At 36.5% G+C, this 17,989-nt stretch overlaps 2 protein-coding genes across 4 annotated transcripts; both read left to right on the top strand.

Moving 5' to 3' along the window:
- The first annotated feature begins 65 nt into the window (after positions 1 to 65).
- rtel1 (regulator of telomere elongation helicase 1) lies at positions 66 to 11,946 on the top strand. Of its 3 annotated transcripts, none has more exons than XM_057362694.1 (33): positions 66 to 577; positions 860 to 1,058; positions 1,175 to 1,268; positions 1,363 to 1,444; positions 1,865 to 1,925; positions 2,011 to 2,086; positions 2,184 to 2,268; positions 2,432 to 2,497; positions 2,606 to 2,759; positions 2,883 to 2,921; positions 3,403 to 3,481; positions 3,592 to 3,689; positions 3,776 to 3,831; positions 3,921 to 3,992; positions 4,240 to 4,321; positions 5,037 to 5,169; positions 5,247 to 5,360; positions 5,756 to 5,796; positions 5,887 to 5,972; positions 6,274 to 6,351; positions 6,479 to 6,556; positions 6,654 to 6,800; positions 6,935 to 7,050; positions 7,130 to 7,253; positions 7,351 to 7,528; positions 8,007 to 8,158; positions 9,513 to 9,608; positions 9,703 to 9,898; positions 10,440 to 10,577; positions 10,677 to 10,787; positions 11,117 to 11,338; positions 11,466 to 11,591; positions 11,698 to 11,946. In XM_057362694.1, the coding sequence occupies exons 1-33, from the start codon at positions 476 to 478 to the stop codon at positions 11,751 to 11,753; spliced, it is 3,537 nt and encodes a 1,178-aa protein (XP_057218677.1). In that variant the 5' UTR covers positions 66 to 475; the 3' UTR covers positions 11,754 to 11,946. The 3 variants fall into 3 exon arrangements, with proteins under 3 accessions (XP_057218677.1, XP_057218676.1, XP_057218678.1); XM_057362693.1 differs by having other exon boundaries at positions 69 to 577; positions 10,677 to 10,799; positions 11,698 to 11,945; XM_057362695.1 differs by lacking the exons at positions 66 to 577; positions 860 to 1,058; positions 1,865 to 1,925; positions 2,011 to 2,086 and having other exon boundaries at positions 10,677 to 10,799; positions 11,698 to 11,944.
- A 2,114-nt stretch (positions 11,947 to 14,060) lies between these two features.
- On the top strand, positions 14,061 to 17,544 carry zgpat (zinc finger, CCCH-type with G patch domain). The gene is made up of 7 exons (XM_057362096.1): positions 14,061 to 14,296; positions 14,555 to 15,176; positions 15,381 to 15,514; positions 15,761 to 15,919; positions 16,490 to 16,612; positions 16,799 to 17,198; positions 17,289 to 17,544. Exons 2-7 carry the CDS (start codon positions 14,602 to 14,604, stop codon positions 17,425 to 17,427), a joined length of 1,530 nt encoding a protein of 509 aa, XP_057218079.1. The 5' UTR covers positions 14,061 to 14,296; positions 14,555 to 14,601; the 3' UTR covers positions 17,428 to 17,544.
- Positions 17,545 to 17,989: the final 445 nt, after the last annotated feature.

Genomic DNA, 17,989 nt, shown 5'->3' with positions numbered 1-17,989 from the left:
TTCTTTCATGTTGAAAAACACAGAATCACGTCGTGTCAATTAACAGATTGCAACTTTTGCGTTTTAATTCATATCTTTAGACGGTTGAGTATCCTTATTAAACAGTTATTTCTGTTTCATAGTTACTGTACAGTATGTTTTAGAAGCACCTTGCTGGAATGTAACTTTTTTGCACTTCTCCAGAGTGGCCTGTAGGGGGCAAAACTACACTGTGAACAGCTCGAGTCGAGTCTACCAATGAACTACAAGAGAAGAAGAGAAAAACCTCTGGCGCGCCAGCGCGGTTGTCAAATTGTGTGAATGCAGTGTAGAGTTTTTTGTTGTTGTTGTTGTGAATAACAGTTGATCGCATTGCATGATTCTTCTATGAACTATTGCTGAAGGACTGTGGTTGTTTCTACAACTACGCCGAACAGAACACGTGGACTCGGGGTGCTGTTGATTTCTGAATGTGAGCAGTGTGATTCTAGGGAAAATGCCTCTTCTTAAATTCAGAGGAGTCACTGTGGACTTTCCATTCACACCATACCCGTGCCAGGAGGACTACATGAGTAAAGTCATCGAGTGCCTGCAGGATGTGAGAATAATATATAGGCATATATAAAAGTCACGTGTTATTATAGAACATCAATCACATTATAAAGTTCTACGTTTTCATTGTTTTAAACTTATATAACTTTTTGCATTAGAAGTCTCTAATTGTCATAATATTGGATTTCTTCTTGGTTACTTATCCTTTGATTTATATGTAATATGCAGACTGTGGAATTGTAATGTACTGATTTAGCACAACTGATTCATGCAAGGTCACACTGTGCTGTTCATTTTCCTTTAATAGCAATGATTTGCCTTGTTTCAGAAAGTAAATGGAGTTCTTGAAAGTCCCACTGGCACAGGTAAAACGTTGTGTCTGCTGTGTGCGACACTTGGGTGGAGAGACAACTTTAAAGACACCATCTCTGCCAGCAAGATTGCTGAGAGAATGGGAGGTGCTGAGATGTTCCCAGACAGACCAATGTCATCATGGGGAACGTCAGCCACAGACGGAGACACACCAAGTATTGTTTATTCATTACTTTAGCGTTAATACCCTATGTTAATATTTATTATTTGTTCATGTGAAGTAGAAGCTGGCAGGTGATTAACCTATAATGATGTTTTTCTTTTGGTTTAGCTTACTACACTGATATCCCCAAGATCATTTATGCATCCAGAACACATTCCCAGCTAACACAGGTCATAGCTGAGCTGAAGAACACATCATACAGGTTTACTTCTGAACTTACTTAGTGGAACCATTTTTTGTTTTATGCAGTTTGCATTAAACAATAGGCTGTTTTGATTCTGTCTGATTCTTTACAGGCCAAAGATTTGTGTTTTAGGATCTAGAGAGCAGCTTTGCATAAACCAGGAGGTGATGAAACATGAGAGCAACCACATTAAGGTATAAACACCAACCCAGTTAAGGAACCGGATTAAGGCTGTCAAACGATGAATCTCGATTAATCGCATCCAGAATAAAAGTTTGCATTTACATAATATATGTCTGTCTACTGTGTATATTAATTTTGTATTTATAAACATATAAACATACATGCATACATATTTAGGGAATATTTGCATGTATATGTTTATATTTATTTATAATTAAAATTATATATACACATTTTTATATGTTATGTTTTTCTTAAATACTGTATATGCATGTATGTGTATGTGTTTAAATACAAAATCAATATGCACAGTACACAGACATATATTATGTAAACGCAAACTTTTATTCTGAATGCGATTAATCGTTTGACAGCCCTAAACCAGATCGGGATCTTAACACATTAATGAAAGCATCATGTCTCTTCCACAGGTCCACATGTGTAGAGCAAAAGTGTCGACACGCTCCTGTATGTTTTATAACAATGTTGATGGTATGAAACAAACATTGATGACATGTTAATTTAAATGGTGTTAATTGCTAATGTCTGGCTTATAATTTTTTATTTTTTAATTTAGAGAAAAGCACTGACAAGGACATCATGAATTCTATACTTGACGTGGAGGATCTAGTGAAAATTGGCAAAAAGCAAAAGTTAGGCATTAACGTATTTGTGTCTGTAAAAATCTGTTTTTGTCTCACGTTTCAATGAGTTGTGAACAGTGACATTGATCGGGTTGTTTGTTTGTAGAGTTTGTCCATACTACCTGTCACGTTCACTCAAACAACACGCTGATATCATCTTCATGCCCTACAACTACCTGCTTGACCCAAAGGTGAGACCCCCCATACAATATATTTGTATAATTGTATATGTATAATTACAGTATAAATGTAATTGTGTATTTCCTTATAATTGTGTTGTATTTATATATATTCTTTGGGAATATGCTTTGTGCTATATTGTGATGATTGGATATGATTTTGTTTGATATAAAGAGTCGAAGAGCACACAACATCGAGCTGAAGGGAGCTGTGGTTATTTTTGATGAAGCTCATAATGTCGTAAGTGTCAAAGACCTATGGCTATGTGGCCATTTTTAGTCATTTCAACTAAGAACTTTTATTTGTGGGTTTTTTAATGTTCTGTCCAACGTTTGTCTATGCTTCTAGGAGAAGATGTGCGAGGAGTCTACCTCATTTGACCTCACACCATATGACCTGATATCTGCCATTGACGCTGTGGATAGAATCCTGCGAGAACAAGCATCAGAAATCAGCAAAACAGAATCTGCTGAGGATTTTAATGTGGAGTCACTAAACTCTGGTTAGCTTCTCATTAATTTGGTAGTTTATGTTGTCGAATTTATCTCACAAATATACCAGCAGACAATATGAGTTTCAATATGATGAGGATCTCTTAATTTTTTCTCTTATTTCCTTTAAACAGGATTAAAACTGGACCTTAATACAATTGCTAAAATAAAACGTAGGTTGCTCAAATTTATAATTGTGTTGGTAATAATAGGGCTGTCAAATGATAAATCACATCCAGAATAAAGGTTTGTGTTTACATAATATATATCTGTGTACTGTGCATATTAATTTTGTATTTATAAAAACATACACATATATGCATTTTTAAGAAAAATATAAAAAGGAATAAATGTTTATATAATTTAAATTATGGGTAAATATATATAAATACATATAAATATTTCATGAACATTTATACGTGTGTGTGTTTATAAATACAAAATTAATATGCGCAGTACACATGGACACAGGACGTATATTATAAACACAAACTTTTATTCTGGATGCGATTAATCGTTTGACAGTCCTTATTTAAAGCCTTCCAAGTTATTTTCAGGAAAATGTTATTTAGTACATTGCGGCTCAGTATAACGTTTTTTATGTTTTACTAATGAAAAACATTTGAGATTAATAATATGTATATAATGTTCTAGAAATTTTAATGGATCTGGAATCATCTGTAAATGGTTTTGAGATGCCAGCAAATAATCAAGGTATAACCAAACCTGGCAGGTGAGTATTTTCTGATTCCTCAATTAACCTTTGTTCTAAATTCATTTTAACTGTCAATCAACTTTATGTATAGGCCATTTTAATAAAACGCTTATTTTGTCTTTTTTAAGCTTCATTTATGAGCTTTTTCAGATGGCTCATGTGAACTTTGACACTAAGACAGCTGTAGTGGAGGCCATGGAGCAGATCACAGGATATTTAGCTGGAAGTGAGTATTTTTGAAAGATGTCTACAAATTTTGCTCCCAGTGCAAACATGTATGTACGGTCCCATATGTGTACATGATGCTTGCAGAGTCTGGTGCATTCCTGAATACTAGCGGACTGCAGAAAGTTGCAGATATAATCCAGGTCAGCAGTACAGAGCACATTAAAGGGACTAGTTGACCATTTATTTCTACTGGATTTTGATTGTGTTCTGTTTTTCCTGATGGAGTCAGTTAGTGTTTGCAGCAGAGCCTGCAGAGGGCAGCAAGAAACCACAGACAGCAAACACCATGAAGCAGTTTAAGGTTTGCTCTAGATGTTTCACACATTACTACTGCAAGGCAAAAGTAACATGAAGTTAACAGAACAAGTGGCTCTTTTAGCATTTTTACTCCGCTGCTCTTTTATTTGCAGTTGTACAGGTGCCAGTGTGACAGTCTTTTTCTTTATAAATTTGTAGTCTATAAATACAAATACGACAAATACAGATTTGCGTAAGATGTTGATTTGTTTATTTCTTCTCTTTCATTTCCCTTCTCATTCTCAATACAGGTTCACATTCATCCAGACACCAGCAGCTTCAAGAAAAAACAAACTGCCGATGTTTGGGCTTCATCCTCTACTAGAAAACAAGGTATGAGACTTACTTAACAGGGACAGTAATATATAGCACAGTGGGTTTCTTTTGACCTCTTTATTGACCTCTTGCATCTTGGAAACCTCTGATTTTTTACTGTAATTTTCTTTAATGAAAAGATTTTGATAAGTGGTCTTTAATAAATATTTAGGTAAATGTTTTAGTGAAACATTTATGATAAATTGTTATATGCGTAGATCACAGACAAAAATGATTTTTTTTCAGGTGGGCTGGGATATTTCAACAAATGAAAATGTTCACATTTAGCTGTGGGTGGGATGCATACCAAAAAGTGAAAATTTACATCTGTGTGACTTCGAACACAAGCTTAAATCCTCAAAATGACCTTTATCATATTTGTCATGATACTTAACACAGTCATGAAGGCAAAAGCAAAATATAGCAATCTTTTTTTTTACAATGTCCCAATAGTGCTATATTATTAAAAGCAAAATTATTGAAAGGCAAATAAATAATTTATTTAATTTTGTTCCTCGATATCCCAACAGTGCTGTTGTACAAAAGCAATTACCCACTCAAGGTTGTGTAGCTTTGTCATGGCTGTGTTTGTTGTCTTTCACTTTATCGCTTTAAGTGTTGTTTGCATTAAATATTCTAACTCCCTGCAACATATAAACAAAGCTTGATCTGACATTTTAAACTTGCATGTCAAAGCTATAAAAGATTCAAATGGTTTGTGTATATTTTATAGGGAATGTTCTGAGTTACTGGTGTTTCTCTCCGGGGTTCAGCATGCAGGAATTGCTCAGACAGGAAGTGCGCAGCATCATTCTCACCAGTGGAACTCTCTCACCACTCTCATCATTCACCTGTGAAATGCAAATGTTTGTACAACTCTCTCTTGGGTTTGTCAGCTGATGCAGGTTGGAGTCTCTGCTCACTGTTCTTCTGTTTTCCTCAGTCCTTTCCCTGTATCCCTGGAGAATCCTCACGTCATTCAGCGTGATCAGATCTTCGTCAGCATCATTGATAAAGGACCAGACGGAGTGCAGTTGAGCACAGCCTTTGACAGGAGGTGGGGCTCGATCAAACACGGTTTAACCACTCTGATATTTACCAGGTTTTCATTGGTAGACATGCTTCTCTTAAAGGAACAGTGTACCCTAAAATGAAAAATCTATCATCTAGTCACCCTCTTGTCATTTCAGACCTGTATGACTTTCTTTCTTCCGCAGAACACAAAAGAAGATATTTTGAAATATGTTGGAAACCGAACAACGGCGGTACCCATTGACTTGCATTGTTTTTTTGTCCATACAGTAGAAGTGAATGGAGTCCGCTGTTGTTCGGCTACCAACATTCTTCAAAATATCGTCTTTTGTGTTCTGCTCTAAAACAACAATATTCAAATAATATTTTATTCAGCTCAGATGTGTTTTATGAACACGACTCTGTTTTTTTTTTTTAAAGGTTTGTTCCTGCAAACATGTCATCTATGGGAAACACTGTTGGTGAGTCATACATCGCTTATATGATGGTTTGATGATTGTGATGATTTGATCTGGTTATCAGTATTATGGTTGTTTATTGTTGCGTTTCAGTCAATCTGTCACGGGTGGTTCCTCATGGACTGCTGGTGTTTTTCCCCTCATATCCGGTCATGGACAAGACTATGGAGTTCTGGAGGGTGAGTGTCTGTTACAAATTGAGACTTTGAAATGTAACATGTTGTTGACAAAACAAAGTGATTAGTAAAAGTCATTCCAAACCTGTATGACTTTCTTTCTTCTGCAGAACACGAAAGAAGATATTTTTGTTGGTAACAAAACCGTTGGTCCCTATTGACTTCCATTGTATGGCACAAACCAAGAGACATTTCTCAAAATATCTTCTTTTGTGTTCCACAGAAGAAAGAGTCATATACAGGTTGTGAATGACATAAGGGTGAATATTTATCCCTTTAAGTATCCATTTTCCCATTCTCTTAGGCTAATGGACATGCAGATCGCATTGAGCACGTGAAGCCCATATTTATAGAACCCAGGGGCAAAGGCACATTCACAGAGGTAACCTGTCCTACTAATGGGTAATAACTTAGCTCTAAGAATAAGCACGAAGGGTATAAAATAATAATGCTAACACAGCCTGACTCTCTCGAGCTGTCAATCAAACCGCTCTGTGTTTCTCTGTAAGGTTATTGATGGTTACTATGATAAGGTGAACGACCCGAAATCCAATGGAGGAAGCTTCTTTGCCGTGTGTAGAGGAAAGGTTAGACCATAAATCTTTCACCATGTTGTTATTGTGATCACTGGGGCTTCAACAAACATCACTTACACCAACACATTTGCTTCTGTTGTTTCATCAGGCAAGCGAAGGGTTGGATTTTGCTGACACGTACGGTCGAGGGGTCGTGATCACTGGACTTCCTTTCCCCCCGAGAATGGATCCCAGAGTGGTGCTCAAGATGCAGTATCTGGACGAGATGTGCAGAAATAAAACCAGCGGAGTGAAGGTACTTGATCTTTGCGATCCTCGCTAGTGGTTTTGCAGTGCATTGCAGATATTCTTCTCAGACACAGACCTTTGCATAACATATAGACTCATCTAAAATAAAACACAGCACTTATGGTGTGTCTGGTTGTTCAGTATCTGTCTGGACAGGAGTGGTATAGACAGCAGGCGTCTCGAGCTGTCAATCAAGCTATAGGCAGAGTGATCCGCCACAGAGAAGACTTCGGTGCCATCTTTCTCTGTGACCACAGGTCAGGGGTTACACTGGAACATCTGCTTTTGACTGAGGACAATTGTATCATATATTAATGTTTTGAGTTTGTAATCCAGATTCAAAAGCACCGAAGCCCGGAATCAGCTTCCTTTGTGGGTGAGACCGTACGTTAACACGTACAATAGCTTCGGTACCATGGTCCGCGATGTGGTTCAGTTCTTTCGGACTGTGCAGAAAAACGTAAGTCTGCTTTTTTGTATTATGTTTGCGTTTAGCATGAACTTCCACAATTCCAACTTTTATTGGGGCTGACACGCACCTTTGATTTGTGTATCAGAGACCAGTCCCTGTGAAAAAAGGAAGAGCGGAGGGGTGTAAGAGTCAGTGTTCGACAGACACCAGCTCGTCGGCCACAGGCTCCAGCCGTCCTGTTAGCAATGGCTGGCTCAGTGACCCCTCACAAAAGGCCAAAGCCATAGACGCGCACGTCCCCAGCTTAAAGAGGAGAAAATTGGGTGAGCTCACCTCTATTTCTCTTTTTTTTGGCAAAAGGTTTGTCAGAGGTTCTGGGGGAAATGTATTAGTTACTGTAAAACATATTCCAAAAGGCAATTAAAAGTTGTGGATATTACGATGTCGCCATCAGTGTCATTAGTGACCTCTATGGATTTCCAACTTGGATCTGGTCCATATTTTCATTGAAATGGTAATCGATATAGAAGTTAAGTAATTAAGCAATAATTTAGCATGTAATCTCATTCCGAGTCAGTGATTTAGATATAAACCCAAGCTAAATCAATTATGCATTAGCATAGATTTGGAGGCAATTCTGTTTAATAACAAAATTTAACTTTGAGTAAACCTTCATTTTACTTATGTTAGTACACAGTATTGAAGTTAAATAATTTGTAGTCATTTCACAAAGGCATTGTTTTTAACTAACTGCTGTCGGTTAAATTTGATTTAAGTCTTGACATAATGTTTCTGAGTTAGATGAGCATTCTGGACGTGATGGAACAGCCAAACTTTGCATTCAGTATGAGATGGAGATGACAAGTAAGAGGAAACCTGTCAGTTTGCTGGATGCCCTGGAGTACAGCAACAACAAAGGAGAGACAGAAGACAGTATGTTTGGAGAAGAAAGGGTGAGATGAGAATTTGTACATTGTACAAATAAAGCGTACAGTCAAACATACTAGGGAATGTATATTGCTATACTCTGGCAATAGCAAAAAACAACAACACACACACACGCATTAATGGAGTAGTTCACCTTCAATATTAAAAATTCTGTCACCATTTACACGCCCTCTTTTCATTTCAATCCTGTATGACTTTCTTTCTTCTGCAGAACACAAAAGAAGATATTTTGTGTTTTACTATTGTAACCAATACAAGTGAATAGGGGGCTGTGCTGTTCTGTTACCAACATTTTTCAAAATATCTTGTGTTCTGTGGTAGAAAGTCATACAGGTTTGAAATGACAAGAGGGGGCGTGTAAATTATGCCAGAATCATTTCGAAGATGAACTACTCCTTTAAAGGAGCCTCTGGTCACGGATAAATTAAGAGACCATTTCAAAATTATTTTCAGTTTTTCTGAATTTACTAGAGTAATTATATGTACAGTATGTGTTTAGGTAAAATTCTGTGAACTAATAACAACATTTCTCCCAAATATCAAACAAAAATATTGCAGAAAATGAATACTGGCGTTTTCTGTATTTTTTCAGGCCTCAAATAATGCAAAGGAAGCAAGTTCATATTCACTTTTAAGCAACACAACAGTTTAAATATATTAAATATGTATTTAGGAAAAGTTCAAACATCATTTTTTATGATAACCTTGATTTTCATGTGTCTTGTCATGCTGTCAGTCTTTCACATTGCTGTTGGATGACTTTGTCACTCCTGAGGTTTGATTTTGTTGAAATTCAACAGACACTGGGCTGGAATACATCTAGAAATGTTGATTACATAAAAATGTGGAGTGGTCTCTTAATTTCTTCTGTGGCGGTATTTTTGTCCTTTATATTAATGGAAAAGGGTATCTTCTATGTCTTTTACAGAGAAAAAATGAAAATAAAACGGGGTTAAAATATGTTTTGGGTGACTTTTTAACTTCAACAACTGTTTTTTCATGAATGTTTAGTTCAAGGTAAGGAAGATGAGTCTGAAAGTAATTGTTCAGACAGTGTTTATTTTATGAGGACAAAGCTCCACTTTTCTCAAAAACAGTTGAAGTGAATTACCCATAAAATATTTTTTTGCAGGAATATGAACGTGTGAAAGAATAGTCTGGCAAGTCATAATCAGTTTATGAATAATACATAATCAGTTTATGAATAATACCTTTAATCTCTTTTTATCGGCTTCTCTGATCTTTTTGTTTTCATCTCATTGTCACACTTTTCCTCATATTCAGAATCATTGCTCTATATATAATCCAATCTTCACTTTCACTAATTTTCCTTTCTCTCATTGGTCTTTGACCCTGCAGGCGAGTCGCTTATCTACGCTCTCACTTCAGCATGACAAACGTCTAGATGATGAATCGAGGGGTGGGAAACGGAAAATTAAAGTAGTTCAAGAACGGGTGAGAAATGCTTTTCTTTGCATCATGATTGAATTTGTGCCTGCTGTGTGCTTGTTAGGTGCTCTAGTATATGTATTGTTTGTCTGTTCTTTAGACAACAGTGGATTCCAGTTCTGCTAAGACTGGTAAGGCCTTCATGATAGAGCTGAAAAGATGCTTAAGTCATGAGAACTTTAAGATCATCATGGTGGCGCTACAGGCGTACAAAGCAACAGATGACCTCAATGACCTTTTGACTAATGTGACTGAACCCCTCATACAAGACCCTAACACACACAGTCTGTTAAGAGGTAAAAAGCCTTAACTATTCCATATTCATGCTTGTGCTTTTCTCGATTCATACAGTATGTGCAAACAACTTCTATTGATGTCTTCTGTTTTCTATTGTCTAAACAGTGTTTTTCATTTCTAAGCAATCAGAAGTTGGCAAATAAATTTTTAGATTCAATGTCTAAAAATCTTTGGCAAAGTGTATATTTTGGATGTTTTGCCATTCTAAGTGACCTTTGCAGTTCACGTAAATAGCCCTTCAATGCTGAAATCTCATTTTTAAAAGTACAAATGTTTCATGTACTTTCCATTTATAAGAGGTCAGAAAAAGAGCACCAAAATCATTATAAAAGTTTTAGATGCTTAAAAAATGAGCTGCAGTGAAGTAAGCCACACCGCAGTCATTGCCTTAAATGTCATTTCAGTTGTCCACAGTATATATTTCTAAACTCGTGACTGGAATCAAAACTAGCACCTATGAGGTTTGCACTAAAGGGCATTACATTTTCTTCAATAAATATTTTTTTGCCATGATTTTAACAAACCAATAATTTTCTTAAGGTCTATACCAGTTCATACGACCGCACCATAAGAACGAATTTGATGAGCGTTGTTGCGGTTTAACGGGTGAAGGGTGTGGATATAAACCTGAACACTCGCTTTCTAGAGAAGAGAGAGAGACTCTCAGACAAAACACAGGTAATACACCTTATCAGCAAATAATGTGAAAGTGTGCAAGTTAAAGGTCATATCAAGGGAATCAAGAATAAATGTATGTTATGTTTGAACTATTTTTAGTGAAAGTTGAAACGTCACAGGTAAACCCAACCTGTGAGCAGCTGGATTCGAGCGGACAGCTGAACCAAGGTGGTTCTCACTTGGGAACCATACAACTGAATGGAGGGAGTGGTAAGATTGGAGGTATATTGTTTAATAAATCTCCTGACTGATTCTTGAGACATGGGACAAAACGTGTCAAACGTCATTATTAGATTGAGCTTAAAATCAGTTTAAACCATCCCGTGGGGTTTATTGATGGAATAGAATCCAAAATGATCAGTATAAAATATTCTTCACATTATTTTTGATGGAGTTGATAGTGACAACCTTTTTAAGGAAATGTGAAAATGTGTTTCGTGCCAGTATGTGAGAATCACTGTTATGCAAATAATGTCTGCCAAATGTATATATGTAAATCATTCTTTGAGTTGCTCTTATTTTGTGCAATTTTCTTATAGTGAATGTGAGAAATGAAGAGCAGAAGCCCCAAACATCCATCAAAGATGGTCTGTCCTGCTCGTCTTTTCTGTCGGACATTAGACAGGCCATTGGTGCAGAGAAAACTCGACAGATGTTTTTAGCCCTGCAGGCTTACAAAACAACAAACAATTATGAACAGATGGTGTCAACCGTTGTGAGTTTATTGACAGAGAGAGATGAAGATATCACACTACTAACACGTTAGTCCATTTCTGTTTTGATTCGTAATTGGTTTGACATTTTCGTCAAATTTTGTCTCAACTTTTGAATGAAATGTATATCTGTTGGAAAAGAGGCTGAACGTTTGATTTGTTTGACTCGGTTTAGGGTTAGCAGTGCTCATTCGACCACAGCACAGGACACAGTTTGATGAGTTGTTAAAATCTTTGACTGGAATTGATTCTGCTACACACCAAGATTCAGACATGGGAGCATCTGTTCAACCAAGTCAAGGTAGTTATTCTTGTATATTTTATATGTTCATTTATTTAGGATTTGTGTATGTTCGTTTATTTAGGAATTTAGTAGTACGTTTTTCTTAACTGCATTTTCTCTACAGCTTCCCAGTTATCTGCAGGAAAGACTCAAAGCAAGATATCATCCTTTTTCTCCTGAATGCTGCTGGCAGGCTGTTCGTTCATTTTGACCTGTCTAATGTGAAAAGCTCTTTGAGATACTGAATCAATATCCCCTGCTTTTTTACTTAGACCATGCATACGATATTTATGCAGGAAAATATACGTTGAAATGTTGCTCAACTGACATAATTATTACATATTATAATTAAATGTATTTTACAATAAATAAAGTTTTTTTAATAAATAAAAGGTGTTATAATTGTTTATTTCTTTGTATTGTGCATGCTTTTTTATTTAGAAAAAAAATGGTTTGAGGCAGGGTTCTGTGAATGCACACATCTGTAATGTCCTTTACCAAAAAGTAACATTGTTTCATTGTTGAAATTATCAAAAAATTGTATATGCCATGTATACATTGGCAGAAAATAGAATAAATAATAATTTTTAACATATTTTATGTAAATATGGTACCAGTAAAAAGAACACAATTAGTTCACAAACATAAAAATCGAACAATGGAAAAGACAGTAAGGTTAAGTAAAAATACAAGCATTGCATAATTTGCAATAAAAAATAATAAAGCAGAGCTTTTAATAAAAACAGACCTTGATAAAGGGAATGAAATACTTGTAAATACAAATATTTAATAAACCAAAATAACCGTCCTTTTTTTAAATATTTTATTGAAGATAACATCCAAATAGCAAAATAACCATACTTTTTTTTTTTTATTTAAGACAACATCCACATAGCAATAGAAACAAGAAAAATCAGATTACATATCATGCTAGGGGAAGATACAAACAATATTATTGGAATACTTCAAAAAGTGCACAAGCTCGTACAATTCTTATTGCCTTTAGATTCTTTGAGGGCATTATGGATTCACAATAAAGTTTTACTTCATTTTGAAATACTAAAAAATGGTTTCTTTCCTAAATATTTACATTTATGAATGTGAAATTTGGCCATTAGAATAATAAAATTAATAAAGTAAATGTGTGTTTGTTTATCTTTACAAGTCACACTAGTACCTAAGAGGACATCTTTCCACTGTAAAACCAAATCTTCCATCAATATTTTCAACAATAAAATGAAGTACATTACGCCAAAAATACAAAACAAAAGGGCATTGCCAAAATAAATGAACAATTGTTTCTGGCTTTTGTTTGTAAAAGCTACAATTCTCATCTATATCTTTTTTATATTTAGTTAAATAATGTTTAACAGGATAGATTCTGTGTAAAAGTCTATAGGTCACTTCTTTAATTTTATTTGTTAAAAGATAGCGATTATGTTAGGTAGATCCAAACTTCTTTCCAGTCCACATCATTTACAAAACGATTCCAGTATGCAATTGCATTTGGTTTCGAAACAATATTTTCCTGAAAGAGAGCTCTTATAGATTTATTCTTAGCATGAGAGAAAAAACAAATGTTACCTATAAAGGAATGGTTGAGCGAGAATGGTTGGAGTTGCTGATTTTCTAATCTGTTTTGTTGCTTAAATAGCATACAAATTCCACTAGATATTGCACCAAAAACAATTGCAAATTCTTTTGGTGGTATGGGAATTTTATATTTTGATAAAAATTCCTCATAGGTTAACAAAAGGCCATCTGAGTTAAACAATTGATCCACCAAAAGAATATTATTTCGAAACCAATTTTCAAAGAAAATAGACTTCCGTTTATATAGAATGTCCTTATTATTCCATATAAAGTATTGCTGAGGTGAAAATTGTGTTTGTAGATTAAACACCATGCTCTAAAAGCTTTAAGATGAAATGCCGAAAGTGTCATAGGTATGCAAAATAACCGTACTGGGGTGCGTTTCCCGATCAACGACATAACTCGCTGGTTGACCACCATAGTACGATGCATCATTGGAGAAATTAACGATGCAGTTACGACTAAATACGTTCAGATCGAATTAATGTCAAATTCTTGCTCTAAATAACATACATTGCATTTAAGGACTACTTTTGTTATCCTATTTTTGTTATCTGTTGTTTTATTTCATGATATTTAATTAATTTATAAGTGTCCTCCTACGTCATTCCGCCCAGCGATTCCACAGGGTCCTAGCGCAAGCAGATCATGCGCATGCGCACTTTTAAAAAACAGCACTTTCCTCGACAAACTAAAAGATGTCCAATTAAATTTGTATATATTTTGAGTGATGGATATGGAATGCACTGCATGTTGCTTGCTTAACTTTGATCAAAAGCTTGATGCATGTAAGTCTACATGTCATAATAATAAGGAACGATGCTTCTAACCACAGCTCTAGACCTGTAGTTCCAACTACGCAACTTTGCGATGCTGCCTGCGATTGATCGTTGTAACGATAGTTTTGGGAAACACTTAAATGGTTGATCTATGCTGGAACGACGGAACTTGCGACCATAGTTGGCTAACGATGCTTTTGGGAAACGCACCCCTGGATGACAGGAAGTGCTAAACGATGACGATACTAAGGTCAAAGTTGAGGATCGCCCAATGAGAAACAGACGAGCCTTACAGTCTGTCACTAAAGAAAAGCAAAACAATGCCAAGGAGCCGATCTGCAGATTTTAAATGTAGGATTCTCAGTCTTCTTTTGTCTGTATGTGACTAAATTACAGTTTGAAAGAACTAGTTGAGTGCGTGCGTTAACTGCTGGTTTAACTTCTAACGTTAGCATGAAAGCTAACTAACCGGTATCATGGAGTTCATTTCACCCACAGCCACCCTCTGAACTGATGATCTGCATCAGACACACTGACCGATAAGACGATTGATATATGCCTAAAATGTTTAAATAATCAAATTCATTTAAATCTGATCTATTCCTGCAGTTCACCCACAGTAAGATCCTGTCATCCAGGATCAGCTCTTCATCATAATGGATGAAAGCAGCCTGGAAGAAGCTATCAAGACCTACAGCGCACAGCTCCAGCAAGTGGAAGTGGCGTTAGCCGCTGGTCTGGGTTCAGCTGAGCAAGCTGATCTTCTAAAACTAAAGGAGGATCTGCAGCAGCTCATTGAACTCACAGAATCCAGCCTGGTGTCTGTCAAAAAGAGCCTGTTGCTGGCATCCCTGGAGGATCCCTTAACAAACCAAAGTGTCTCATCAGTTACTCATGAAACTTCTAAGGAAAACACTCTAGGTGACGAGTTTGCTGCTTTCTATTCTGAACTGACCGAGAACCCTGCTGTGGTGAGACAGAACGTGCAATCTGATGATGAGCAGGAGGAGAACGGCGTGGAAGAAGAGGATCTAACTGGAACAAAAGTACAAGCTCCGTATCGTACGTCGTGGGGAACGTTAGAGTACCACAACGCCATGGTGGTCTGCCCTGAGGAGCCTGAAGGGGACGAGGCTCGAGTCAGAGTGCTTTACCTTCATCCCACCAACAAATCAATGAAAGCCTGTGGCTTCTACCTAGAGGACAAATGCCGTTTCTTGGACAACTGCAGGTACAGCCACACCAAATTTCTTTTTTTCTTGTTCTTTCTCTTTTCAGTTTTAGCATTTTAAAAGGAGTACAGTATATTAAGTTTGTTAAGTGTATTTGTATTCACATATGATATCCTTCTGTTTACAAATATCGGCCAATTAATAAGCCTGGATCATATACCAGTTTATCACTAACTAAAATGGTGTACATGCGTGTCTGTCAGGTACTCTCATGGTGAGGTGGTGTGTGTGTCTGAACTACGGGACTTCCTGGAGGCTGACATCAGTAACATGGAGTCAGGCTCTGCGTGTCTGGCCAAGCACGAAGATGGCATCTGGTACCCAGCCAGAATATCAGGTGCAACACTAGAGTTATTTCACCACCATCTACTCAAAACAGAAGTACACAGATTGCTACATAATAGTTTGTTTGTTACGTCAAACACCCTACTACAAGACAGAGAGGTATTTTATTGATCCTTTAAGACACATTTAATGAAAAAAAAAGCTGAAACAAAACTCAACTATACAGTACATGCAGTCAGGTGAAACAGCTGACGGTGCAAAGTTGCGAGACGTTACAACCGTGCTTCTCTGTTTTCAGAAATCGAAGGTGGTTTTTACACAGTGAAATTTGACTCGCTGCTGTTGAAAGAGGCTGTGCTGGAGGCTGATGGAATCATACCTCCTCTTCGTCAGGATGATTCTTCCTCATCGGACTCGGAGAATGATTCTGACCAGTGTGATGGTGGCTATGCTAAAGGTGTAAATATGTGCATTAATTATACTTCACATATTATATACACACACTACCAGCCAAAAGAGAAGACTTACTCACTTGTTTAAGCACGTTTATTTCACATTTTATAGAGTAATAGAAACTCATTTCAGACATATAAGCATATACCTTTAGATCAAAACCTTTTTAAGATAAAACATTTCACTCAAGTGTTCTCAAACCATATGTATAATGGGTTTTTTTTGCATGTTGACATGTTTTCATGACAGTTAAGCACAAGTCTTTTATATTAATTTAACATGACATTTATTTATTATAATTTATTATTTAGTCTAATTATTTATTATTTCATAATTTATTGTTTATTTCATAATTTCTGTTCTATACATTGTGATAATATGTGTCATTTCTGTAAGCGGTTTGAATAATTAAACAGTTTTAATGTGTGAACTGTGGGAAATACTGACCTTTTACAGAATAATTTTCCAAAACATCAGATGAAAATGGGTCAAATAAATTCACAGAAAAAAGTTGTGCATGATACTGTATTACTAACATGCATGTATGTTTAATCAAATGTTTGATTTTTTTTAGTGTTCACTTCATCTAAAGAGGACATGACAAAAGTAAACAGTGCTGAGTTTTGTGGTTGGGAGGCTCATACGCGTGGCATCGGCTCTAAACTACTGCTAAAAATGGGTTATGAGCTTGGGAAAGGTAAGTGTCGTTGTCACACATCAACATAATAAATACTAATTACCCATAGGGCTTAGCAATAAAGATGGCTAGTTGCCGAGGGTAATGAGGACAGTGAATGTTTCTGGCTTTGGGCCTACAACAAAAGTCCTTATTGATGAGGCCTTCACAATGATTTGTAACATATTTCTGACTGTGTATTTTCAGGTTTGGGGAAAACACTGTCTGGTCGAGTAGAGCCAGTTCAGGCAGTTGTTCTTCCAAAAGGCAATTCATTGGACCAGTGTGCCGAATTAACTCAGAGAAAAACAGCTGCTGCAATCGCTAAGGATAACCCAGCTTCCCGTAAACCAAAAGCTAAAAAGAAAAAGGCCTCCGTGTCGACACGGCATAACGTTTTTGACTTTTTGAACTCTAAACTTAGCGATGAAGCTCAACCTGTGCCTCATTCATCAAGCTCATCGGTCACTGGTGACGAGGCCTACAGGGGTGGAAAAAGCACCAAGCGCTCCCTAAATGTTCGTCTGTTCCAGGCCACAGAAAAAGTAGCTCAGGTGGAGAAAGAAATTCAGCAGCTCACAGAGTCTATCCGCAGACGAAATGGAAGGTAGGCTGTCCAGTTACTACTTCCCCTTTTGATTTCAATCGAATTCAGTTTTTTCTACACAGTTCTTTCATTTTTTTTGTCTGTCCTCAGGGATGCTACAGTGGTCAGTCGAATAGAGGAGAAGCTCGCCGCCTCTCGAAAGTTGCTGGAGCAGCTGAAGGCACAGGAGCGGTCAATCCAGGGAGAACATAAGAAAGCAGACACACACAAGAAAATGACCGAATTCTGAGAAAAACCTTTTTTATACTGTTATTTTGTTTGTTATTAACAAATGTTTTATTTACCTAGATGAATCTTTTATTCAGTTTAAATTAAAGCTGTGTATGAATAAACATGAGGATGTCTATTCAGGATTCTTTTTGGTTCTCTAATGGCTGATATCATGTAATGAACTTTGCTGTGTCACACATAGGAAAATATTTCACAGTTGTTTTCAACATTTCCGGGACTAAGGCTCAAACTCTTTGTTTTACGGAAGCATGAAATAAAACCGTTTCATACACTAAACAGTATTTTTAAGCTCTGTATTTCTGAAGCCAGAGAAGGGTAAGTTCTTCCATTTTTAATGTCTATTATTATCATTGGATCATTGATATTCACAATATGTGTTAAGGATTTATTCTTGCTAATGGATGAGACATCAGCAACACAGGAAGCAACCTTCAGCAACTGAGATCAATGAGATTTATTGGAACCTCAATGTGTCAAAATGTTATACTTCATATATTTAGCTAACATAATCAATGTCATTGACAATCTGCTCCACAGCTTGTTTTTCCTTTAACCAATAT

This window comes from Triplophysa rosa, linkage group LG20, assembly GCF_024868665.1.
Source record: "Triplophysa rosa linkage group LG20, Trosa_1v2, whole genome shotgun sequence".
NCBI classification, from domain to species: domain Eukaryota; kingdom Metazoa; phylum Chordata; class Actinopteri; order Cypriniformes; family Nemacheilidae; genus Triplophysa; species Triplophysa rosa.
This window is presented reverse-complemented; position numbering and strand designations above follow the sequence as displayed.